The sequence below is a fragment of the Sinohyriopsis cumingii genome, chromosome 5 (genome assembly GCF_028554795.1).
Source record: "Sinohyriopsis cumingii isolate HCF-2022 chromosome 5, ASM2855479v2, whole genome shotgun sequence".
NCBI lineage: Eukaryota > Metazoa > Mollusca > Bivalvia > Unionida > Unionidae > Sinohyriopsis > Sinohyriopsis cumingii.
Window position 1 is genome coordinate 91289873 of NC_142965.1, and position 27553 is coordinate 91317425.

Consider the following 27553-nt stretch of genomic DNA (forward strand, 5'->3'; position numbering starts at 1 on the left):
AGATGGATAACAGACTAATTGACTCGTCATTTAGATATGGAGATAATAAGAATATTATGATATAGTCACAAAGATGAATAATAGACTAGTTATGACATATTTATGGAGATAATAGACTACTTGACAAGATACAGTTATGGAGATGAAAAATAGACTATTATGATATAGTTATGGAGGTGGATAATATACTAGCTGATATACGATATAGTTATGGGTATGGATAATAGGCTATTGTATATGGAGAGATATAATAAACTACTTAATTTATTATATATTGATGGACATTATGACATAGCTATGGAGATATATAATAGACTACTTGACAAGAGAAAGTTATGGAGGTGGATAATATACTAGTTGAAATATGATATAGTTATGACATGGATAATAGGATATTATGATATGGAGATGGATAATAGACTTCTTATCTTATCATATAGTTATGGAGATCAATATGTTTTTAAAGATGACCAACAAAAAGTAAACTCGAGGAAAAACAAAAGTTTCTGAATCTTAGGTTTCAAATTTTCTAAGACTGGATATTCGAGAAGTTCATCAATATCAATGTGGTTATTTTTTGTAATCTGAAAAATCAAAACACCAAATATTTGTCAGAAAAGACAATGTATAAAACCTTTAACAATGAAAGATATACTTTCAGTCAGGGCTGTCAGGGTCAAAATATCTCATGTCAAATAATCCTGATAGAGCAATCTGCTCTTTTTATCCATGTACCTCCATGATGCAGCTCAATTTCCCCATGATGCACCTATTTTGATGTATGTATTTGTAACAGAAATGTAGGACAGCATAAACAAACACACAAAGTGAATTAAACCATACTTGAATGAATTGGCCAATGCCTTGACTGAATGGTCAGTTGATCGTGTCGTGTGTAAGTCATTGTGAGAACACAAGCAATATGGTGTAATTTGCATTTGGATCATTGTTATTCATTGTAAATACAGTACATGTATATAAAAAAATACAGAACTGTGGTACCATTTCCTTCAGTGTCATTGCTCTCCCATACATTACATATGAGCTGGTATTTATTTATTTGGAGGGGTGGGGGGGACTCAAATTAAAATGCATTTCTGAGCTCCAACATTGAGAATACATTGTATGTAAGTAAATAATATAATATAATATATTACAGTATAAAACTAGAAATTCATTGCCTCAATTTTATTATGACATTGATATGTCATTTCTTTAAAGAAACCTTATGCAAATGTAGTGATGATAATATTTAGTAATTGTTGCTCAAGCAAATCCTCCATCTAAATTTTCCAATTAAATCTCTACTGTATAGGTTTTATAAGGGAAATAACTCTGCTGAGTACAGTTCTTGCCATGAAATGGAAAATAATGAATTAATAATGTAACATGTGCAAGAATTCTTTTAACAACAGTTCTTATATCATATGTTTTAAAACAATTTACAAGGACATACACATTAAGAAGAGAATCATCTTTAGGACCCTCAAAGTATCAAGTTGGTTGGGAAAGTTTGGTTAGTTGTAAAGAGCACTTTCAACAAATATCTATCATAATAATTAACAATTCAGAAAATAAATAATTAAAAAAACCAGCTTTACAAGAAGGCATTAGCAAAGTAGAGTACTCTGAAAGTCAAGTTTGGGACTCTTAAAAAATGTCAGGAGAGCAGAGTTCTCGAAGTTGTGAGTCATGTCCCCACTTAATGTCTCATAATTTTTTGCTCAAATTAAGATTTTTCAATATCACTGCTTGACTGGTAACAATGACTGTCTCAAAAGTACAACCACCAGGCCTCGGCGACTGAAGAACAGTCACAAGATTTTGAAATTTCCTCAAATAAATCTTGCATTAACTAGCAAGAAATTCTAAGGATTTTCTCAGATTTTAGGAATTCCTAATATAAGAATTTTAAAAGTGATTTTGTATACTTTCCACTATCCAAACTGCCAACAAATTTGCTGCAATAATAGCTTGTTCAAAACTGAAAACTTGGGGAAAATATTTGCAACTGTTTCAGTGATGAAGAATGGCTTAAATCAGTTTAATAAATATAACTTGAAAATATTTGTACAACTGAATGACAGCAGGTGTATACATTACCTGACAAGATCTTTGTATAACAGTTTGGTGATGTTGAGGTATGGCTCTATAGTGTCTTCATACTGGCAAACAGCACCTCCTATACACAAGTGCTTGAAAAGTCGAAACAGAAACTCTTCCCTGTCTGATTCACTGAATATTTCATAGTTGTCAGATTCTTCAAGCAACAGCACCTGAAAGATTTAAATTAAACACGCATCAAGTAAATCTTTATTTTCTGCATTATTAAACTGATGGAAACTGGAATGTGTCAATAACATCATTCAAAGTTTACACATATTTCAGTTAACAACTTTTTACCCTCAATATTAAGGTAAGGAAATTTTTAATAGGCATTTTGCTGTTTGAGTGTTCCATCAATTTTCACAAGATCACTTTTTTTTATTTTGACCCTCATTTTTCGTTCAGACAAAAAGGATCCTTTATTATGCTTTGATGTAGGATAAGAAAATTCCACCTTCAGGATCAAAGTTTTGAATCAGACACTCAGCAAAGTCTTGTGTACGCCACAAAATTCTGACCCTCTGGAGGAATTTTCCTGTCATATGCCAATGCAAATAAAGGATTCCGTTAGATATGACTCTTTTGGATTTATCTACACTTTTTCAATACACAATTTTTTGGACAAATTAGCAATTTAAATATAGGCATATGAACAGATCAAAGTGTCATTTTCTAACAAAGCCAAAGTACAGAGATAGTTAAATTCATCTACTGCTGTCTTTTAAAGGCAAAAATGATTACCAATCCAATTTCTCGTCTCTTATCAACTTTGAGTCAGTCACCCATCTGTACTTTTGTCCTGTTAACGAACTCATTGTGACATTGATCTCACACTTCATTCCTATCCTAACAACTCAAACATAGATGTTTGAAGTGAAATTTCTATATTATGAAAAACTATCTAGAAAAAATTATAGAAATTATGATTCTTTGTGCACAATTTCAATGGGATTACTATTATGGATACAATGAAATTGACTGGTAAGTACATGTACTCTATTTACATTTCAGGTGCCAATGATTATATACATGGATATTTAGTTCTCTGCAACAGAAAAAAATTGTTATAACTATTTTTAAGAATTTCTTATTTAATATGCGTAAAGTTGGTAACCATATCACTGAAATTATTAGTTTAGTTTAGCTCACCTCCCTCCCTCTTTGGGGAAACACATGCATTATTTTCTTATACTGCCTTATTTGTTTGAACATTGCATGGTATGTTACATTAATGATGGCACTTTGTGGACTCCAAACATCATACTGTAGCAGAGTCTCTCTCTCTCTCTCTCTCTCACATATGCAGGCTGTAGTGCCAAACCTCTAACCATAAATATCTTGGAATTAGGCCATAACTTAATAAATATATTCTGCGAAATTATTATCAACAGTATTTTAAAACCTTTGACTGGCCAAGTATAAGGTAGATTTTGAAACAAAAAAAGTAATTTATTTTAGTAGTATCCATGAATATGAAGCACAAATAAAAACAAATATATTTCTATGAAACATATGGTCTTTGTGTCCTAAATATCATGCCTATAAAACAGTACAAAATATACGGTATTGCAGGCTCCCATAATTATAAATTATGTACACTAGAAACTGAAACATAATCAATTTTACCAGATGAAATTAACTAAGTTCTCATTACCCAGTCCCTTAAATATTCTTCCATGCACATTTTAAAATATTATTTGAATAGGGTGATTTACCTTCCTAAGTTCATCAGAAATCTGAATGCCTTCATAATACTCATCCAAGCACTTGTGGATATGTCCTGATTCTCTGACAATTTCATGATCATACAGTCTGTCAAAAAAGCTCATGGATAACACTCTACATGGAATGACTTCAACTGTGACTTTGTCTGCTGCAATGCCTGCATCAAAAGAAAACTAATTTATTACAACTGAAGTCTGTGGCATATTATCACATTAAAGATGTGGGAAAGGTTTTTTGCAATGCTGATGTGACCATCCATCAGGATATATAAGCATCTGTTATGAGATAGGTCAGATTTGTTAAGGTCACTTGTCAGATACCATCCCATAAGATGAGTCTTTTCAGTAAAACACTGTTTACTAATTTCCATATGTCATGGTAACAGTAATAACATGATTTTCAAGATGGCTACCATCAGTGCCATGTTGGAAATTTAATCAACACCATTTTCATTTAGGACCAACTACACAGTCTGTTAATGACAAACCCATGCTGCTACATCTGTCCATTCTCAAGAATTAGTTATAACAAGATTTTCATGATGTGGAATCGATTAAACCCCATAGCTCAACTATTCAATTATCAATACAGACAAATGAAATTTTCCAAGGCACTACCCACTCCGAAGGCCTATGTGCTTAGAGCATCTGCCATGAATTTGAGGGGTCAATGGTTCAAACCCCAGCTATATTGTACCAAGAGTTTGAAAAATGGCAATAGCAGCTACCTCGCTTGGCACTCATCATTAAGAGGTTAGTGTTGGGACTGGTTGGCTTGGTGTCAGAATAATGTGACTGGGTGGGACATGATGCTACATGTCCACAGCATGATGCCTCAGTGCTAGACATCACTAGAAACTGCCATACTACAGACATTGTAGCAAGTGTTTTTTCCATTTTAAATTGGGCAAGCACTAATTTTCATGTTTTAATCTCATTATCTACCATTATCTGGCCATTCATGCCATCCAGATATACTGAATGACCAACTCTAGCACACTCCATTTATTCATTCACATCCTACGATATATCATGCCTACTATAAGTGGTCATAGACAACTATTACACGTGTGTGTTTTGACCGCTCCGGTGGCCTAGTGGTTAGAACGTCCGCCTCGGATGCGGGAGGTCGTGGGTTCGATCCCCGGTCGAGTCATACCAAAGACTTACAAAAATGGTACTAACAGCTGCCTCGCTTGGCGCTCAGCATTAAGAGGTTAGTGTTAGGACTGGTCGGCCTGGTGTCAGGATAATGTGACTGGGTGGGACATCATGCTAAATGTCTGCGGCATGATGCCCCAGAGCTAGACATCACTATAAACTGTCACACTGCAGACATCATAGCAATATGACTGAAAAATTGTTAAAGCTACGTTAAAAATCCAAATCACACACACATACATGTGTGTTTTAATTACCACTTGTCTGTATATAGAGTTAACTGACCAGTCAAAAGTGATAAAAGAAAACAAAGCAAGTATGATTATGTGGATAAAGTAAGATTTTTTGTAAGGTATGTAATAAGGAAGACTCAGAAAATGAAAATTGACGTCAATGTGTAGGGATACAGTGCAAGGCTGCTACTGACTCTGATGTATCAATTTCTCCAAAGAGATACAAGTCACACTGTGACAGGTAACAAGGTCAAAGGCAACAAAACTAAGAAACAGAAATTTTCATCCAAACAGAATTGAAAATTATTTATGGTTTGTTTCATGACCCTAAAGGAAAGCTATTTTGCAGCTATTGCAAACATTGTCACAAACACGGCTTTCAAATGCTAACTTAGTTCTGGTTCAAGTGGCAAATATGTACGTAAACATTCTTTCAAATGCCGCTTTAAAACATATACAAATAAAGCAGCAAAATGTATAATATCAACCAATGCTTTTGAAAGAATAACTTTGAAGAAATAAACATGTTCTACATGTATTTGGTTTGTTCTTTCTTTGAATTTAAAGGATATCCGTCAAATTTAAAGGATATCCATCAGGTAACTGAAGCAAGTAATAAGGTATATGAGATGAGTAACATTTCTGAAAATACTTGCCCTGGACATGTGGATCAGAAAATATCAAACTGACCAGCCATGTTGCAGGTGAAACCATTACCAGTTTTTATTAAGGAATTAAGTAAAACGTGTTATCATGAAAACCTGATGTCAGTAAAACAACATGTTCAGAAGAATTAGTGATATCAAGATATTAAAGCTAGCTCCTATGGCAGCCATATTGAAGGCCTGATCACATCCATTTTCATTAATAATCAGCTATCATATTATAATACAATCAAGTCTTTATGTACAAACCATCCATTCAGAAGATTTTAACAATACTCTCAAAATCACTACTGTTTCTTTCCCAAAGAAAGCAATTTATGCAATAGAATAGAAACGGGAAACCTGACCACTAAGATCAGAATTTTTGACTGAAGCTATTCATAGCATTGTTCCTACCAACAAAGTCAAAGGTGAGATTACCCCGCCCCATATTAGTGCCAACCTTCCCTTTTTTCCAGGGGTTGGGGTATTTTTCAAAAACACTAAAAGTGTATTCTGTGGTTCCAAACAGGTGATATGCACATGACTCAAAAAAGCAGTTTTACAACTGAGAATAAGTTATCTGCTAATATAAGTCTACTGAAAGTCACCGTAAATTCAAATTGAAATAAAGGGAAATAAAATATCACTTTTCTTTGAAGCATTTATTTAATTATAGCTCAGTCATTAGCATGTTGCACTCAGATCGGTTGCAAACTTGATACCACCCCAGGATAGCCTGGGTTGACATCCCCAGTGTGTACATTGCTGCCATTTCCTCAGCATGATATGGCCAATATTATTACCAATTCGGTTTAGTTTCAACTTAATTTATTTCATAATTTTGAAGTTGTGATAACAAGCTGTACAATATAGAGGGTAACTGATTAAAATGAAGGCCACTGGTTTATAATGTACCAATTAAAAGCCAGTAAAAATAAAAAATAATTAGTTATATGTATGAAACAAATTTAATTATAATGTTTTCATATCTTTCATTTGCTTAACAAAACAGCGAATAGTATACAAAATTAAGCAATTGCGAACAAAACACGTTGGCAGACTTAGCAATGTTGCCTGTCATCACCCCACATATATCACACCTGCTTGCATAATCACAACCATACAGGCAGCAAAAAAATGTACAGTTTCTTTTTGTACAATTCATTGTACAGAGGAATAGAGAGTTCACTTGTGGTAACAGATTTTGCTGGTCTCAGTGATAGACAACTAGATGGTTTGAAGCTGATACATGGTGTTCATCTTTGCACTCATTAGAGACTGGACAGTACTGTGTAGCAGAAAAGCACTTCATTTCTTGTGACTTGGTTATATAACACGCTAATTACTTTTTTAGACAGAGTACTGCAGTCAAGAATTGTCCTGATGTAAGTTGGTGTTGCTATGACAATGGAAAAATGATTGATGCTGTTATAGTATTTGCTGTATGTGCAAGTATAAAATGCCCCTCTCCTCTCCCCCATACTGCTGTGCTTCACAAAGTCCAAATACATCAATATAGAGTTCCAGTTGGTTTTGCTGGACTTTTCTCACTTCACTGATGGATAACCTTTCCTGAATCATAGCTGGAACTCAACATTTTTCCTTTGAAAGTTAATCATGATTTCACACTGTTCCAAACCCTTCTAACTAAGGAAATAATTAATTTTTGCATTTTGTATATTTAGTAAATTCCTATCACAAACTAGTCAATAATCTTTAATAAACATGACTTTATTGGTTGTTCTGTTTCATGTACCTTACCTATGCAAATTGGCCAAATAGGCTTTCCCACAGCAGGACCAGAAGTATAATGGTTTAATTATGGTCATGGGTTCCATATTGGTTCCACAGTATCATCAAAATCATTCCATAATGAAACATATTATAACAATGCATACCCGTAACTTAATTTGAGTAAAGCAGGATAACTTACTTAAAGGTGTCCAGTTTCCTTTATCTGAAGCCACTTGCAATGTCGATATTACATTTGGATCTTTAAAGAAATCCTGAAAATTGTAATCAAGTGAATATTTAATGCAAAGGAACAAATTTCAAATTCTCTTATATTACAACTCCATTGTCTTATTGTTGTTGTTGTTGTGGGGTTTTAACGCCATTTTTCAGCACACGATAGGCTATGTATGGCGGCCAGTATTAATGGTGGAGGAAGAACCCGGGAAACTCCCTGGGAAGAACCACCGACCCACGAGAAGCTACTGGCAAGCTTTCTAACATACCCACTCCTTGGTCTTAAACTAAGTAATAGAAAAAACTGAAAACAATTTTTGTAAAATTCAAGAAATAATTTATTGCCCTAGAATACAAAGTAAAAATTTAAAAAGAACTTAGAGTAATGTGAATCAAATCCCAAATAGTCCAAACAATTCTATCACGAGTCAAAATGACTAAAGTTCTAATTAAATTTCAGTGGCATTCGAAATATGATCCACAATGATGGGGTCAACGTGCCTATAGTCTTGAATGTACTAATATACCAGTGACCTGAAATGTGATGATGTACTAAGTCTTTCCATTAACCACTATAATATAATCCAATATGACCTTGTTTGATTTCCTTATAATTCCAAACTAATGTTTCTGTCCAAGAATACTACTGAAGAGCACTTTGTATTTCTAGTGAATAATAATTTGAGTAAATAATTCCACTGAAATCAAATGCTGAACATAACAATAAGAATGATTCTGCTGAAGATGTTTAAGCCAGAATGAATATCTTATCAGGTAAACAAGATTATATATAAAAACAAAAAAGACACAAAAGAAAAGCCAAAGGTCAAAAGTTCATTTCTAGAAAATTCTAAGCTGTAAATAGATAAAATCCATATTAAAATTATAATAAAGAATGCGGTAAAAAACATCATGTACAATGGGTTCTTCATGTCCTAAACCCAGACCCAAAATAAACATGTTTACCTTTATTAATAATGATCTTAATATTTAACCCGCAATCATATGGAAAATATTAACTATGTATTATTTGTTTACCAAAAGGAAAGTTTCTGATCAGATAGACAGTGAACTTGATTCTGGATAAGGTCAAGTCCAAAATACAATTATACATAACATATAACCATGGAGAAAAAAACCTAACAAATACAAAACTAAATACACAGCATACTTAAAACAGTTTGACAGCCAAATTAGAAAGAAATATATTATTCTACAGAAGACAATGATCATTGTTTGTTCTACAATAACATGAAATTCACTCTATAGTTTGCAGTAAATTAAATGATCTAGCTCTCTATTAATTATTCTATCATTATAGTTTCAAAAGTACACTATCTGTAAATCGTGCATTTTAAAGATAATATTTGCCTACAAAGGTTAAAAAGATCACAAGATTTTTGAGGCATTAGGACATATCTTGAAAAGCTGTATTCAACAAATCCTAAAAGTTGGTCAAGGTAACCCAGTTTTGGTACAAAATACTTTCATCCAAAAAGGCAACAGTGGTGAAAATTTGGGGACAAAGGTATCAGAATTAAAGTCCCAAAAACAAATTTTCAGCAGTGTTGAATACACATGGTGTATTCTAGATCTAAACAAAATGAGGATTTTTTCTTGTGTAAAGGAAGATATAACAAAGTAAACAACTATGACTTGCAAAATAATGAACAATATTCAAAAATTCCATTTTGTTTGTCCTGAAATAGACCCTGAATACTATAAAGTAGATGACATTGATCTAGTTTTGGATACACAAATAAGTTTTATGACTTTTGGCAGATGGTTAAGACAAGTAAGAATTACATGTTGCTTTAAATGAAACATTAATTAACGTTTTGTCTTTAATATCTTTTTAGTATTCCTCAACTGGCAGTAATATTTTATTTGCATCTGCATAATTCTTTGTGGCAAAAGCTAAAACCTGTAGATAAAGACCACCCCTTATTCCAAAAATCATGGTCTCTTAAGTCAGGTGGTCTCTAATGACAGGCTTAATTCCATACCCATTTAATTTGATATGCTTAATCAGAATGGAACTACTTATGTGCCTTCTTTATGTTTCAACATAAATATGGTCAGATACACTTGAATCTAACTTTTATAAAGCCATTTGTTTTGAATTTCATTCATAGTCATGCTAAATATATTTAGAAAGTGTAAAATAGTTGTATGTAATAAATATAAAACTGCATTCATGTTTTGTTCTGAGTCGTAGGAAAGGACTCATTTGATATGGCTAATGAATACAACTCTGCCTATCAACTTCAATGTATCCCTGTGCCATATTGAACTTGTTCTTTCACCAAATCTGAACAAAACATGTATGCAGTATTGTGTATACAGAATGAATAAATCTGTGCATGGAAAATCTTGCTTCAAGTTTTACCAAAATTCTAAACATGTATCCTCAAGTTTAGAATTTACATTCTCTTGATTGTGCTACTTTAAGCAATATTTCTTTCAGATGTTGATACGGGAACCAATATGTTAAGAAAGTGTTGTGGGAACACACATCACTATTGTTTAAATAAAGCAAAACCTTTACCACTAAAAATATTTTTGTTCTGATGAATGCTCAACAATTTTATAACCTAACATGCTGAAATTAAAGATTCATTAAAATTTAATTATACACAATTAATTTTATTAACATTTTTCTGATGCAGGTGAATTTTAGTTCTTGCAACTGTTGCATTTTTCTTGCTAGAGTTATTTTATATTGTTAATATATTACAACTGTTGTTTCTTGGCAATGTTGCATGGCTCTGTAAAAGCTGAGAACTGCTTCTTACCAGAACAAAATTATCTTTCTCGTATGGCTGAAAAGACTGGTCAAAGGAAAACATCTGTGCTTTGAGACTGTCCTTCAAGGACCTGATTCAAAAAGAAAGAATATAAATTAACTGAAGAACCAGATCTCTTTCATATCAATAATAATAATAATAATTCAGGGGTCATGCTACCAGGTGAAGTAGGTGACTAAGTCACCTAAAATATGTAAACTTCACTTTCTTGTATTAGGAAAGCAAAAATGACTTCACCCTATTATTATTTTGAACAGGTACACTGACTGACCATATATTTTGAGATGCACCCTCACCTTAGCCAAGTTAGTTCTAGTGTTGTATTGTAGATAAATGTATTCATCAAGCCATCAGTAGCTAGGCCTAGTTTTTATCTCAATTAAGCCAGGGGGCTCCGAGTCGCCGAGTGGTCTAAAGCATTCTCCGTTACGGATCACTGCCATCTCACCTCTGTCTGCGTGGGTTCAAGTCTCGGATTCAGCCAATGTGGGTTATGTGAGAAAGCTTGTCAGTAGCTTATCATGGGTCGGTGGTTCGTTCCGGGGCTTTCCCGGGTTCTTCCTCCACCATTAATACTGGCCGCCATGTATAGCCTATCATGTGCTGAAAATGGCGTTAAACCCTACAACAACAACACATAAATGAAGCCAACAAACAAACTTTTGCATATTCACAGGCATGTGATTTGATAACGTATTGACCATTAACCATTCCTAAGTAATTTAGCAGCAGTATCACAGCCCAATTTCCACATGTTATCCCTCAATGATAAAACATACAAACTTGTTTTTGAAGCTTTAACAATAGTATGTAAATAGCAATTTGTCTTTTAAGATCAGAATCTGTGATCTGGATATTTTAACTGCCTCTTGTACATTACTTCGTCATAAAATTAGTATGAGAATTTAAGTGAACCAGTAACAGGTAAATAATGGCAGACATCACTATGTCTGGGAAATACCAGTTTATTAGATTGTCTGTTTTCGTAAATGATGGAGCAAATGTATTCAGAAAAATATACAAGTCATAGAAAGCAAAGTCAAGGTATTATGCTACTTAAGATTTAACTTTAAAATGCAATTACATGTATGTAGGTCAGAAACGTATGGGACAATGCTATGTTTTAGAATTCATGAGAATGGAGGAGTGTTGTAAGGTCCAAGTTGTTTTCTGACGATGCATATTTGAGAAAATGCAGAAAAAAGCAGCAAAGCAGATACTGTTTATCCAATGTCTAAAATTACTGCAAGTATGTATACAAATAAATAAACCATAAATTTGTAATCCTATCAATGGACAGTTGTAATGAAGCAAATTGAGTGATTACACATTACATAAAACCCTCCTTCTAAAAATAGATGCACTCATGTCTGTGTTGATTTGGTTGGAAGGAAGGGTTTAGTTCATATACCAACTATAAAGGAGCCATGTCTGTAATTGTATGCATATTAGTGTGTTATGAATAAATTGTTATGGTAATGTTTTATCCTCAACAAAGAAATGAGGATGAACAGTATGATTTGAAGACATGTGTGCATTAACCATCATGTACATAGTACAGGGGTTGTTTCAAATGCATTTAGAAATCTCAAAGTGCCATTATTGAGAAAATATATGGAAAAAATAAAGAAATTTTTTAAAAAATTGCTTAAGGGTAGTTGATTAAGCATTTTCACTAACTTGCAATTACATTAATGTAATCTGGTTGCTCAGTTAAAATTTGTTACAATGTACTTTCTATTCCCTTTTCAAGCCATATGACCAAATGAACACACCTAGTTTTCAACTTGGAAATAAAGTATTACTTAAATCCAATGATAAATGCAAATATGCATACTGGGAAATAGAGAGCATTATTCAAATAAGAGAACATCCACACACACACGCGTATATATATGTGTGCGTGTGTGTCTATATATATATATATATATATATATTGCATTTCGTGCTTCACATTGACTTCTCCCTGTTGAGCTCTCACTTCTCCCTGTTCTGTCCAAAATGAGAAGTCACTTCTCCATAAAATTCAAGTCTAGCTTGATCCCTCTAATTATAATAAATTTGTATAATAAATTTGACATTTTTACATTTGCTGTATAGAGAATTTTAACTTTCTGCATGGGACATCCATAAGCTGTCATTGATGAGACCCTAGTTTGGTGACCGAGTGACATGTTTATTTTAGAATGTATGTGATGCACTTATCCCAAGAGTGGATAATTATTGTGAGTCTTTGTTCTATAAATTAATCACAAGTTGTGAAGATTTTACTGATAAATCCTAATTTACCGACTTAACTGAAAACATCAGTCTTAACATTCTTTACTGAAAGTATCCTTTACCAACATAATGCTAAATAGTCTCTATGATTCCTACACATTTCTCTCCTTTGAATAAATCTCATTTTAATCTGACATGTATTCATCCAATTCTTAGTTTTGAACAATGATGAAGGATGAAGATAGGTAATTTTGGTCACCTAAGTACACATATATAAGAAGGATAAGATTAACAACCACTATGGCCTGAATACACAATAAAATTAAAAACAATCTTCTTTACATTTCAATGGTGCTGAGTGCCTCTGAAATAAATTTATACCTACTCATCATCCAGTATAGATAATATCAGCTAAAATTGGTCCTGGTTACATGCTGTACACAAAAAAACATTGTTTTGATATACTTATGAGTAATAATTTTCAATGAGCACCACAGCAATGGAAGTACCATGAAAACAGAATATGTAATAACTTACCTGTCACCCTCCTTTCACTCTGACCTCAACTTTCACCATAGACAATGTCAGTTAATTAAAAAATCAATTATAAAGGTATTTCAACTTTTAGATGAAACTTTGTCTTTGTATAAAAACAAAGCATAAACAAGTTGGATAGCCCAATGCTCTGGGCATCTCCAATATTCTACGTAAGTTGCCCATCAGGCTTGTGCAAAAAAATGTATTCTAATTTGACTGAAAGAAATCTTGAGCACACCAACAAAATGCAGCAATTTCATTTTCATATTTTTGAAAGACTCTGCTAAAATATTAATAATCATCACCCATTTGGGTTCCATTTAAAGCTATTCAAACTTTATTTTTTCTCCATTTTTTTAGTACATGTATTAAAAATAATTACAAATTTTGAAAATATGGTGCCTAGAAAACTGGAGTGTCCAACTTTTCAGTAACTTAATGGTACATGTATTATGAAAAATAGGATTTTATTCAAAGTGACAGATTTTATCACATGCTTAAAATACTCAATTTGCCAATATCCAATGTGCTTGAAAATCTCATTTATTTCTTTATTTCCACTTCTTGCCATACTATTAATTGCAGGTGATATGCATATGCAAGCTGAAATTACCTTTAATTAAGTCATTTTGTTTGCTACAATGTTTGTTTCTACTGTGATATAAATAAATCATAAATTACAATTTATCTAATCCAGATATGATCCAGGTATCCTCAAATTTTTATTACTTTATTTATAAAATCATACTTTTTCATAACAATGAGAGCATCCTCTGCTGATTGTAAGGCCCTCGCATAGGCCCACACAGAAAATATCTGGATATATAGGTTACTCATGAACTTTTACATTCTCATATACATGAAGGGTTGTCAGATTTCACACCTGTACACTGGTTTACAAGTTGCATCCAGTGGCTCCAGCTCATTATGACTGAAAGGAACAAAGGTAAGCCTAAAGGTCAATAAAGCATTAATTTCCTATATGCCTCTCACAGTCTGAGACTTAAGATTTTAAATTATATAAAAACCTGCTACTAGTTTACCAAGTCTACATAGAAGAAGAAAATAATGAGTTTGTGAAGGGTTACTAGAAACACCAAAATGCACTAATAAACCAAAACAGATTGAAATACACGTATACTTAAGATGATTGTATTTTGATTTATATTTTTCATAAATAATTTTGAAACAAATCAGTTACTTTGCAACAATTAAAAGCAAAGGTTATATATTCAGGGCAGGGTTTGGTGTGGAGATTGCTTACCTCAAGACCAGGGATGTTTTAAGCTGTTTTTTGCTGCACTTGGACTTCCCACCACATGTACATAGTTCACATCTTGTGCAAGTATGTTCCAGAGGAACCCAACACATTATTGAAACAAAAAGATATGCTTATACAGCTAGTTCATACCTGACTGGTTATCTATGATAACTAATGAATTGATGGTTATGTAAGATAAATGACAAAGTGTAAGAGATGCAATTGTGAGACCATGATCTCAAGTCTTTTGCATTCATGGAAATACAATCACTGTGGACCCATTGTATAAACTTTACATTCAATGGAACACATTTTAAAACCCATAACTTACATGATATATACCTCCGAAAACATTTAAATACTTGTGAATTTCGGTTTTTGCGTGTATTTCGGTTTTTCTAGTAATCGGTTCATGAACAAACATATCCGTTGTTTGAGACTTCCCGCTGTCAGTGCAACCAGAGGAGTCTTGGGTGCTTATCTTCTGTCATTTGTTGTGAGGCAGTATCTAAACACAACATGTTATGCTATACTGCCTATTGTAGTCACAAGTCCATGCAAGTGCGTGGAAACATCCAGAAAATCGGTAACATTCCCAATATTTTTGGCAAATACTTTTTCAGTGACTAAACTGAACAAATAAATGGTATAATTTGAAAAAAAAAGCTTTGTATTTTGTACCATTTAATTAAATATTCCTGGTTAGTTTTATCCTCAATACTATTAAATTTCTTTTTGTCCAGCAACTGGAAGCGAAATTTCGGCACCCGATCCGCCATGTTGTAAACAATGTTCGGAAAGTTCGCATATTATGCCGGAATGCTAGAAGTCTGGTTCCCTAACCTCTCTCCACTTCCTAACCCATTGTTCATCGTTATAGGTGGCAGGGTCCAGTTTCGTAAATTTCGTAGATATGAATATATTTGTGAACTAGGTGTTTGGGGCTTGTATTGTTCTTGAAATTGATGTCAGGCATGTACACCTTCCATAGTTGCTCTGCAGTATGTTGATAGTGAAATACCAATATTTGGCTAGGAAGAAGAGCTAGGCTCCCATAGCAGTAGACACGTGGGTTCAAGGCAACTAGAGTATCTCAAAAACGGCTTGGATGACAACTATTCTGAATTGCATCAAACTATTTAGTAGACAATGTTTTTCAAAATTTTCATCCAGGGAAAGGGCTTGCGTTTGCACTGTGAGCACCACATGCTGTCAAAAATGGCATTTGGATGTGAAAAATGCAGGTATAAAATAGGGGTTGGGGTGCATAAACCTCTTCTGCTGTGAACTGCCATTGACTTCTCTGGTCAAGTGAATACTATTCTTATGCTTTGTTTTCATATAGGTATCTAAAAATATGGACCTTTTTGACCTCACTTGTGTATTTGATTTTTTTAATGATTTTTTTATACTAGGTCGCTGATTGCGGCATTAAATTTGTACATAAAAACTGGACCCTGCCCCCTATAAAGAATACTAAAATAGAATGCTAGCTTATTCGGACTACTGCTAATTCGGACCAAATGCCGGGCTGATTCGGATCATGTGACGTAGTATAAGGGGAAAAAAATGGAATACACAAACCTTGTTTAATTTTGTAGATATTACTGTTTTCGCCAAAGCAGAAGAATGTAGCATAACGTTTCGTACATTTCTTGCCGAAATTAAAACAACAAAATATCGCATTTACATATTTTCAAACCAAAATAACTTGTCAATGTTTACAAGAAGAAAGCAAAATTATTTGTTGAATTAATAGCTTTGGAAAGCATTTTTAAACTATTCATAAACGAGGTCGACTTTCACCACTAATAAATTGTAATGTATATAAATTGACCCATGGCTTTTTTATATAAATTTATCATACAAATCATGTTTTCTTCGCATTATATTTGCCAATTTAAAAAATAAAGTGTAATGAGTATCTTAATTTATTGTTATCGTTGAATGTTAATCTTACCAGTAAAATCTCGAACCAATAAACCTAATTATTTTTTTTAAAATTCTATCCTTCGACAATTCTGCAAATATTTTTGAACGGTAAAATTTCATTTATAGCACAAATCCAATCAAGTAAATGATTTCTGAATATATGTTTTATCATATTAACACATTTAAAATATAATAACTAAAACCTCATAGCTATTTAAAGTCATTATTATTTTGCATTCTAGGATGGTAGTATATTCAGTATAACGGAAACTTATGCATATTTCTTTTAATGCAGTTTTGAACTACTCGGTGTCCTCGGGAAATAATGAAAATATTTCATGTGGTTCTAATCAGCGCGTAATATGGCCCGAATCATCAACCATCTTGAAAATGTTCATATCGCTGTTCCTTCTGAATAGATAGTCAAATAAAGATTGGGTTTTCACTAAAAGACTTCATATGAAGTCTAGTTGGTCCTACTTAAAAACGTTCAATAAGGCATTTATAATCTTGATATCACTACTCATCCTGAACAGAAATTTATAGCAGCATGCGTATTCACCAGAAGACTTCTAATGATATATAGTTGATCCTAAATGCAAATGGTGCCGTACGGCATACAATATGCCCACCACAAATGGCCATCTTGGAAATCTTGTTATTGCTACTGGACATGACTGGATTGTCATATCAAGACGGTGTTTGCACTGAGCGAGTTCTTATGACTATTGGGTCCTAAATGAAAATTGTGCCATATTGACATGCAATATGGCCACAGCAGCAGCCATCTTTAAAATATTCCTATTGCTGCTCCTCCTAAACAGAAACTCATATTAGCTAGGGGTTTTCACCGGAAACCTCTATTTGGTGTCTAATTGGTTCTAAATTAGGTTTATGCCCATTTTATATCCGAAATGGCCTCCACATTAGCTATCTTTAAAATCATATCCCTACTTCTTCCAGATAGACAATCATATAAACATTGGGTTTTCACCAGAATAAATGTGCAAATGGTGTCGATGTGGCATCCAGTACAGCGACCATAGTAGCCATCTGAGAAATCTTTTTATTGATTCTCCTCCTAAATGGAAAGTCATACTACACGGGGTTTCCGCTAGGAGACAAATTATCGTGGGTTTTCACCGTCTTCAAATCGTATCTAGTTTGTCCTAAATGAGCATATACTGATCTTTAATTCAATATGGCCGACTCAGTGTTTAATTTAAAAATCTGATAAATAAGAGTATTAGAGATGGTTTAAACACTCGGCCTTTAGGAAGAACTGGTCTTATCCCTGAAAATTATTTTGTTCCTTTCAGCTCTTTAACCTTCAGGGCAAGAGAGATCAAGGAATGAAAATGTATATCTCTATATAGCACACTTTAAAATAATGATATACAGGTATAACAATCATCGTTTGTTAATATCAAACGGATTTTGAAGTTATAACCCGAGATGGGAAATGTAACGGAAAACTTTAAAGGTTATGTAGCAGCCTTGATGTTGACGATAGGGTCCCCACTTCGGATGACCGTTTAGTAACGATGTGCAAGTATCACAAGTTTCATCTCTTAATCTCAAATAGCGTGAAGATTATAGCGTAGAATGAACGTGTCAGTGAAGGCTTACAAAATTCTGCCCTAAACTTGACATGGAAAACAGGACACCTAAGTGGTACGCAACACACCTTGCAAATATGCTGTGTACGTGAACTGCATTGGTACTCGTATCTTCAAGGTCAATGTCATAGGTCAATATTGTAAGTTTTCGATCTCAGCTTTTCTTTTCAATCTATAGTTTTAGAGTCTTTTAGGGATGAAAATTAGCAACGACAAACTTATACACTGTCATTACGAAGTGTCTCGTAGGGTCGTGTATGTGTGGGGTGGGGTGGTATCTTCAAAGGCATGACCGTATGTCATTATTTTATATTTTAAGTTTACATTCACACTTTCTTTCCATCTGTTTAATTTTAGAGCCGTTTGAGATTAAGAGAAGAAAGTTCGCGTATTTATAATTAATACACGTGAAGGGGTGGTTTTGGTGGAGTAGGTGGCATCCTACCTTCGGGATTAATGTAATGATCAATAGTTTTATTTTCCTTCCAATTTACAACATAAAGCATTATGGGTAAATTTAGATATTTTATATCATTTTCGTTTCCTCTTTATAACGTATGAGCTGTTTGAGAGAAATTAATTCAACTTGGCACACTTGTACATGGTCACTAGGAAACGTGCTGCATTCAATATTTCGGTTTTATTTTTCAAGACCAATGTCACATGTGTGTTTTTCGCGGTTTGCTTTTGTTTCTGCTTTATACCTTGAAATCTGTTAAAGATTCAGCGATAAACCATGCTAAACTTATGTTAGTTAATTTGATGATATTTTATTATCACGGTCCAACTTTAATCTTCAGGTAAGGGTCACTGATATATTTCTTTCGTCAGCATTTTTACTCGAACTCCCCTTGAGATAGAGTCATTTATATGTTCGTCTAGTAACTATACTGTCACATTTCAACACTGTATTCTTCGCCACAGTAGACGGGAGACAAAGTATTCACTGAATTTGCTTATTTACTTGTAGTTAGATATACCGCTCCGGTGGCCTAGTGGTTAGAGCTTCCGCCTTGGATGCGGGAGGTCGTGGGTTAGATCCCCGACCGAGTAAAACCAAAGACTTACAAAAACGGTATTAACAGCTGCCTCGCTTGGCGTTCAGCATAATGTGACTGGGTGGGATATCATGCTACATGTCTGCGGGATGATGCCCCAGTACTAGGCATCACTATAAACTGCCACATCGCAGACATCGTAGCGATATGACTGAAAACTTGTTAAAGCTATGCTAAAAGTCCAAATCACATCACACATCACGCTGTAGTTAGATAAAATATTAATCATAAGTGCCCCCACCCCCCGAAAAAATCTCTTTACAAAACAATAATATCTGAGATGGAACAGAGCCGTATATTTTGATTACCTACCTCGTACGTACAGCAAGAGACAGCATATAACGCATGTGTATTAGTCGCTGGTGCAATAAAGACGCACATAAAACGATTTTTGATTTCTTCTTCGAATATAATACATATATATATATATATATATATATATATATATATATATATATATATATATATATATATATATATATATTGTGCATCGTAGAAGTGTACGTCAATTTTTGACTCAGTAAATGCATAATATAGCTTTTGATCTGCTCCTTTCTAGGGGTTGGGGTGGATCTTCGCAAGCGTAATGTGTAAACTATGAGTTATTCAGGTCTGTATCAAATTATTAGTCAGGTTGAGTTATTCAAGTTATGATTACAATATATACACGAGACTTTTTCACGTGCATATATTTCAGTGCACAGTTATGGTGACATAATCACGAGACACACAACCCCAACATACACACACTCGTATCAATGACTGTACATATATGTGTAAATCAGGGTTTTATCTAAGCAGAACAATATGTTGCCAGACATATTGCTCTTTTGATTAATGGAAAACTAATAAGGTTAAATTAAGGAAAGGTCTCAACTGAAAACAAAGGTTGTATTCATCCTGAACAAGCTTTTATCTTTTCTCCTTTTTTGGGAGTGTGCGTGGATAGTATTTAATTGTGAGGGAGATTGAATTGAGTTTCAGAAAATTAAAACAGATCAATAAAATGGTTCAAAACAAAATTTAGTGAACGTCTGGAATAATATGAATGCGTGGTAGAACATGGGTCACTGATTCTTGAACCTTTGCAGCTTATTTTCCCCTTGTGTGTCAAGTTTTAGTCTTTATATTTCATTGATGTAATAAGATAATTAAAGCCTTTTGATGTCCTTACTTTCGAAATTTTGGTTTTCCGAAGCAGGTCTCTTCCTTGGAACCTGTTCGGAACTTTATGGCTGATTTTGCCTAAAGTCTCAACTCTGCGGCTAAATTGGTCCGTGTTTTGCAACAGTTTGGATCTATCGTAGATCTTTGAAAGAAGACAAAACCTTAGACGACCTTGGGTATTTCTTCGAACGGGACGTGTAGATAACCGGCTTGTGCCGGGGCTCTTTGTGAGATTCATTGCAAGGGCGTGGGGGGGGGGGGATAAGGAGGGAATAAACAAAGTATTGGAACATGTGCACCTGTGTAATTTTTCCGGCAATATTTGTGCCTTATTGTCTCATATATGGTTACACTGAGCGGTTGATTTGTCTTCCTTCCGTTGATTATGTGCGATGTTTTGTGCTTTTGTATTTTTCGTACTGATTGTCACCAACACCGGAAAAAGTCGCACATTCAACCGGAAATAAAAGATTCCAGGTTCTGATACTGTAAAAAAAAAAAAAAAAGCTGTGATACTTTTGTTTTCCTTTTCACTCGTACAATCTTTTAAGAAGCTTATTTTGTTTCGGTTCATTTTCAGAATTCGGGGTTTCTTTATCTTCGGGCATATGTTATGGATTTTGATATTTTCACATATATTGGGATAACTATAACCAAACATTAAAATACGCGTGGTTTAGCTCGAGGAAGACCTATTTTTATTTTAAATTGTGTGCTTTTCAGTAAAACGGGTTGTGCATCACTGTGAAGTAACATGTCCATAACATTATGACATTATTTTTAACATTGTTCGAAAATACAAGTAGCTGCCTATAATTTAGGAAGCAACTTTTAGTGAGACTCTTATTTTAAGGATAGTCAACATTTTAAATCTGTCCCTCATTAACTTCATGCAGGATTTATAAAGAATAAACGTATGGGCATTTCTAACATAGAATTTCTCTTGTCCCCAAAATCGCCCCCCCCCCCCCCAAGAAATGGCGATCTTATGTTAGTTTCCAGTTAGACATCTAATCGCGGAATCTTTTTTTGACATAGCATTTCTATAGACCTTCATGCGCTACAGTATACTGCTAAAGTAACATTCCCACAGACCAAAAAAAAAACAAAAAAAAACTGATTACCGATTACATACAACAAATAAAAGTCCGGAATAAACACACTGTGGCGAATGTTCGTTTGTTTTACATATACGTTCTGGTTTAAATTTTTTAATAAAAAAAAATACAAAACAATAAAAAACAAAAACAAAACAAAACGTACAGCAAGCTTGAAGCGTTCAACAAACCCATTCACATTACTGTTCCCAAAATGAAAAGATAAACCACAGAAATCGAAATTGACATGTTCCCAAAAATTATCTTTAAAACCCTCAGGGTCAGTTCGATTAGAGCTCGGTATCACTTTGATTACTAAAGGAAAGAATCTGAGTTATTCAATAATCCTAAGGAGAAACATCTCTTCATCAGAGAACCTCGAATGTATTTTTACACTTCGAAGTAATTCAGATGTTTTATTTGTTGCATTTTCCATTTATTAAAACCGAAAGAAATTAATATGTATGTACATTTTATTGTCATCTGAGTCTCAAATTGTAATTACTGCAGCATATATAAGAATATAAAGTTACTATAAATAAATATTATTAAAAAAGAGAAAGGATCGTATCTGATCTGCTTGTAGAAAATAAATGTTACGAAATATAGGAACTTGAAGACCAAAAAAGTTAAAGGGAGGTCATTCACATATTCTGACCGACATGAAACGAAAGAGAAAAGCAATTAAAAGGCGTGACAACTTTTATTGAATTCTAGATTTAACAAATACAAGAGCAACTGAGCCTGTTTCATGTTGTTAAACTACAGATTATTAAAGCAAGGTTACAATTAGTAATGTTAGCCAGGATTGTTAATATTCGACATAAAACCACATGCTCAACAGGTATTTGGCACCGCTGTCTTGAAGATGAAGTAAGTGACGAAGCTTCTTTCAACTGGATTGCATGATACTGCTGCAAGTAACAGTTAATTGCGGAGTATTTGAGCCATAGTGTAAAACAACATTTGGAGTAAAAGTATTGATTAACCTTAGAAAAAAAATATTGTCTAACCAAATATTCCTTCCTAATTTTATCAAATATTGCTCAAATTGGACATTTTTTTCATCCTGACGTAATTTTAGTATGACGTTGAATGCTATTTCCTGTTTCAGGACTTCATCAACCGTTAAAATGAAACCTTTAATTGTTGCAATATAATGATGTGGTGTACAGAAAGTCGTCTTAAAATATGGCTGTTGCATCAGCTACTTATATGTCAAAGAAAGTATATATCTATCCAACTACATGTCTGTAAATAACAGATACTCATATGTTCTCATATAATGTTCCCTCTATGTCATGACATAAGCTCTTAAAGGGGATACTATACGGACAATGGGAAAATACACTACAGCCCCCACCCCCACTATACGGACAAGACTTTTCAGATCACCCTGGGACGATATACGGACAATGGGAATTTAACATGGGGAATATGGGGACTGTAAACGCACAAGGGAAAGTGGGGTTGTTGTATAGGGACAATAGGAATGGAACAGGTGAGGTGACGTTACTTAACATTGGTAACAATGTAACAAGGGGCTGACCTGAATATGCGTTACTCTAGGGAGAGACAAATACAGTAGAGATAAAGACATATATAACACATACAACATACATACAAAGATAGATGAACATCAATATATCATACGTTATCTATAAAATCGACAAAAACATTTTTAGGTAAGAAAGCATATGAGTGGCCATCAAAAGGGCCTTTGGTTTTCTTCCTCTAATTTCTTCTATTCATCCACCGTCCTTTTTTCTGTCATACACTCTTTGTCTTCTTATCATTCTTTTCCTCTTCCTGCTTTCCATTTCCTCCTCCTCTTTCTTCTTCTTTTCATTTTCCTCTTCCTTTTCTATTATTTCATTAGACTCGCTCACTTGTTTTCTGTCCTCCTCCTCATCCTTTTCTTCTTTTTTTCTCCTTGATCACTTCTCTTAATCTTTCTTTTGTCTTCCTTATATTATTTATATCCATTTTGAGACGGTGGTGAGTATAGCCATAACAATCCTCAAATCTCACCATTTCCTTCACCATCCCAATATCATCAACCACTTCTTGCAGCTTGTTCAATTTGTCGAAATGATTACACGCCATCTTCTTTGAGTATTCAATGTTGAATGCCGCGAATAGTTAGTTTGTTAAATTAACGTAGATTTCGTCCGTTAGGGTATGTTGGACGGTTTATTCCTGCTAAGCTGGATGTTTAATTACTCCTGGGAATTGGTGCCTCATCCCCCAGGCATTTCTGTGTTCAAAGAACACTGATTAATTTAGCCATCAGATCGTGGGACTATGTCGGCCGTCATGAGTGGGAATGAACCCAACACGCACTCATGATTAAAACGTTGGTATTCAGTTGCGATTGAACGCACCAGGTGTCAACCCAAACAATATGTAACGTCCGCTACGACTGGTCGGCATCGATTACGTCAAATTAGGATACCTGGTGTTCGACAGGTGGAAATGGTTCCACTTCTCCGTCAATGTACGATGTCCAAGAGAGGCAAGGAAGGAAAGGAACTTGGCAAGCCGGCCAGAAATGCCAGTCCGTACTTTTTTTTTTAAATCTAGTCCAGTTATGCTAAGGGACAATGAAAAATACCAATAATGTGTTAGCCACCTGTGCAATTAGATCAAATCCAGAAAGTCTTATAAAAAAAATATCATACATAACAAATCTATCTAATTCTAGTACTTAGTGTACATAACAAAATGCCCTAATTGTCTTATTTAACTAAAATGTCTAAACGACACGTAAAAAATCTGATCATTATTAGGTCGTAAAACGTTTTAAGCTATGATGTGGCGGTCAAATGGATCAAGTTTGTATTGATAAAAGTTTTATCAAAATGGGATACCAAGCCAAAATAGTTCCCTGGATAAGAGGTAATTTTGTTGAGTAGCCCTAAGAGCTTTTATGTAAGCAGGCAGAAGGTTTTTTGGCGGTTCTCGTAGCCCCAAGTTTATGCCGCCGTGTGTTGCTCCTCATATGTCTCTTCGGGAATGCCTCATACCCGGACATTAGTGACAGCTCGTGTGCATAGTCCACAAGGATAGTTAGCGGGTATTCCTGGTATACTTTTGGGTAGTATTTCGAGAGGATACGCTGTACAAACAACCATTGCTGGGGGGGTTGGTTTCATCTAATTTAATTTAAAGCAGCAATCTGGTCTGTCATCATAAATCCAATTCCCATTTTGTCAGCTTGGTCAAATGTATAGTTGACCACATCTGCGCTTTGTTTAGCTGTAGGTCGAGTTTTTCGTTTTTGTTGTAGTTGTTTACTTGGTCGTACATGTTCTGGAATGTCTGGATAATTAGGTAAACCTTCAGGTTTTTTTCTTTCCTTCTCTTTGAAGTTTTAGATGTGGTTCCAGAAGTTGCAATTCCTGCTGTATTTGTTCAGGTTGAATTTGTGGTGGCGTGGTCATTTTGTTTGGAACCACGTTTGTGACTGATGTGTGTTTTTCAACTGGTGGAGCTATTGTCACCGGGGTGGTGTTCTATTTTTCTTGTAAGTTTCTCCGTGCCATACTAATGATTTGGTTTACTTCTATCGATGGTGTAGATGATGCTGGTGTTTTCGATGTTGATGTTTTCGATGTTGATGTAAAACGCACAGTTCTTTTAATTGATCGGTCTGCCGAGATTACTGGTAGTATTTTCAGTGTCTCTTCTATTTTCTTCATAAGTTTCCCTTGAATCCGAGTAGCCTCCATTGCCTCTACCCCTTGAGTTGCCTCTACGTTTTTCCTGTTAATCTCCTTGTCACTTTGGAATGCCGCTGGTTGAGTAGTGTTCACTGCGGCAGTAGTTGTTATAGTTGAAAAGTTTAGGTGGGCCTCCATTGTTTTTCCATTTGTATTTGGATTCTCTCTTGATGTTCTAATGGTTCTATTATAGGTTGTAATGATATCAGTTTTGTAAGTAGATCGATTATGAGAATCTCTTGTTCGCCCCCTTTGTGAAGTGTTAGCTGGTCGTCCCTGAATGCCACTTCTCCAGTTATTGCTAAGCGAACTTTCTTCCAAATTAGCAGGAGTGTCGTCCTCATTGCTTGAGCTCGAAGGCTCTATCCTGAAGCGATATTCAGTCACAGTCCTCGTATCGCATTCAAGGCATGTTCTGGGATAAGTTCCATATTTAACTTTCCGTGATGCTTTTATGTGCTGCTCGTTGCTCTTTTAGATAATACTGATGGTCAGACTGGAGACTGCTTCGCGTTACAAGCGCGGACTCGATAGAGAACATCCCTACGATGTTTTGTTGGGTCGGAACGCTACGATGGTTTAATTTTATGGTGAGGGATATAGAGAAGACGAAGAGCATGTATAATGATAACGTAAAACAAACGACAGACAATTATTTTCAAAACACAACATTTTTATTCAAATAAGTAACGACCAAAAACTATCTTTGATAAGTTAAGCTAGACTTCCACTGATTGAAGTCATTGGGCTATTGATGTACACTGCGTTTCCTAGCTAAAGACAAACGATAGCCATACTAGTTACTAAAACATCGATCTACTTTGTCATCGTTTCTAGAAGAGTAATGATCAAAATAAGTCACTAAATGTTCTAAAGAATAACCAAGACTGCGTTGATGAAGAAAATACACACACTATTGTCCACAAAGCATATAATATGTGCCTGGTAGTTTCACATTATTGAATCGTGTCGTCTGGGCATTTCTTCACATGAAGCTGAAGATGTCGTCTTCCAAAGGTGGCAATTCATACGAATCAAAATACTCCACACAACCATTTTAGGAAAGTAGACGGCTGCCCATTGGGGTTCCTGGGAGATGCCTGTCATCCGTGTTGATGACATAAGCTTGATAGTCTTGAGGTTTACGATGAGGCAGTTCATCTTTAGCACACACCACATGATTCCAAAAAGCAGTGTACGAACAGTTGTTAAAAGGTAATAAAGTTCTCAGGTATCCATTTTTGTGTTGTTGTGTTGTTTTTTTCTATAGGTTTACAAGGTAATGATAAGTCATCAATTCAATCCGAACTTTTTATTTGAAAATATCTGACAAATAACCGTTTCTTTGCTTCGTCTCCGCACTCTGAGCCAAGAGAGCTTCGATGAGATGCATATCTAGAGCCATCAATGGAGTAGAGGAATGATCACGCAAGTCTTTATACTACTGATGAAACACTGCTTCTTCTGAGATGATACTCCAAGCTTCGACCACATACTCGTCCAATGTTTCTTCTTGACTCAGTATCATATATTTATCGTGTTGAATTTGACTGGGGTGACCGTTTTGACATCCATAGAAATCTTTCTTGATCAATTCCGCATTTTTTTCTGCCAGGTGTTTGGCAAAACAGGAGACTAAATGTTGTTCTTGTTCTGGCCATCTATACTTCATCACTGTGTCCTCTTCGTCTTTGTCTTTGGGTTTTACTTCCACGGTATCCTCCCATTCCATTTCCATAGATTCCCCGCCATTCAAAGAGGGATTACAGTCTTCCATAGATTCTAAAAGTCAAGAACGACTTCTCTGAAACTGTTGATTTCTACGTATTTTCAAATTCAGCATACAGGGGGATGCTCACCATCTCGGGCGGAGGTTTAGAAAACTGAAGTTCCACACGAATTTGGCCTGATTATATAGGGTAGAAATGTCCATCGTCGCTGCCTTGGCCTGGAGTGAAATCAAAAGCACACAAAATGTAACCATCATATTCTTCATACGTAATGCTGTGACTACTGTTGGTCTCTAGCAGTTCTGTCGTTTCAAGTACGACATCAAGTAATTCTTCTCAAAGTTAGGTGCGAAGGGTCTTGTACACAAGGTTTAGCCATCTCGAATGCCTTCGATTTTGGACACGTCGAAGTGCTGATAGCAGAAAATATTTGTACTGAAGGCTCCATTGAAGGCTGAATTCTCGACGATACCAATGATTACATGCTTGGGTAACTGTCTTTGGAACAGATGATCTTCGATCATGGATCGATGTCCTCTGGAAATGGTGAAGGTTTTCACTTCC

At 34.7% G+C, this 27553-nt stretch overlaps 1 protein-coding gene across 3 annotated transcripts in view; it reads right to left on the reverse strand.

Moving 5' to 3' along the window:
• LOC149799749 (cilia- and flagella-associated protein 300-like) overlaps positions 1 to 27553 on the reverse strand; it is a 43482-nt gene that overhangs the window by 7017 nt on the left and 8912 nt on the right. The window contains exons 1-5 of one of the 3 annotated variants that reach the window (XM_089959124.1): positions 15346 to 15473; positions 10635 to 10716; positions 7805 to 7877; positions 3822 to 3988; positions 2104 to 2276 (exon numbers count right to left, since the gene is read on the reverse strand). In XM_089959124.1, the coding sequence (XP_089815250.1) occupies positions 2104 to 2276; positions 3822 to 3988; positions 7805 to 7877; positions 10635 to 10716; positions 15346 to 15443 (593 nt within the window). In that variant the 5' untranslated portion in view covers positions 15444 to 15473. Of the gene's footprint in view, positions 1 to 2103; positions 2277 to 3821; positions 3989 to 7804; positions 7878 to 10634; positions 10717 to 14995; positions 15034 to 15345; positions 15474 to 27553 lie in introns of those variants that run through there. The other 2 variants (XM_089959125.1, XM_089959126.1) reach the window with 2 other exon arrangements.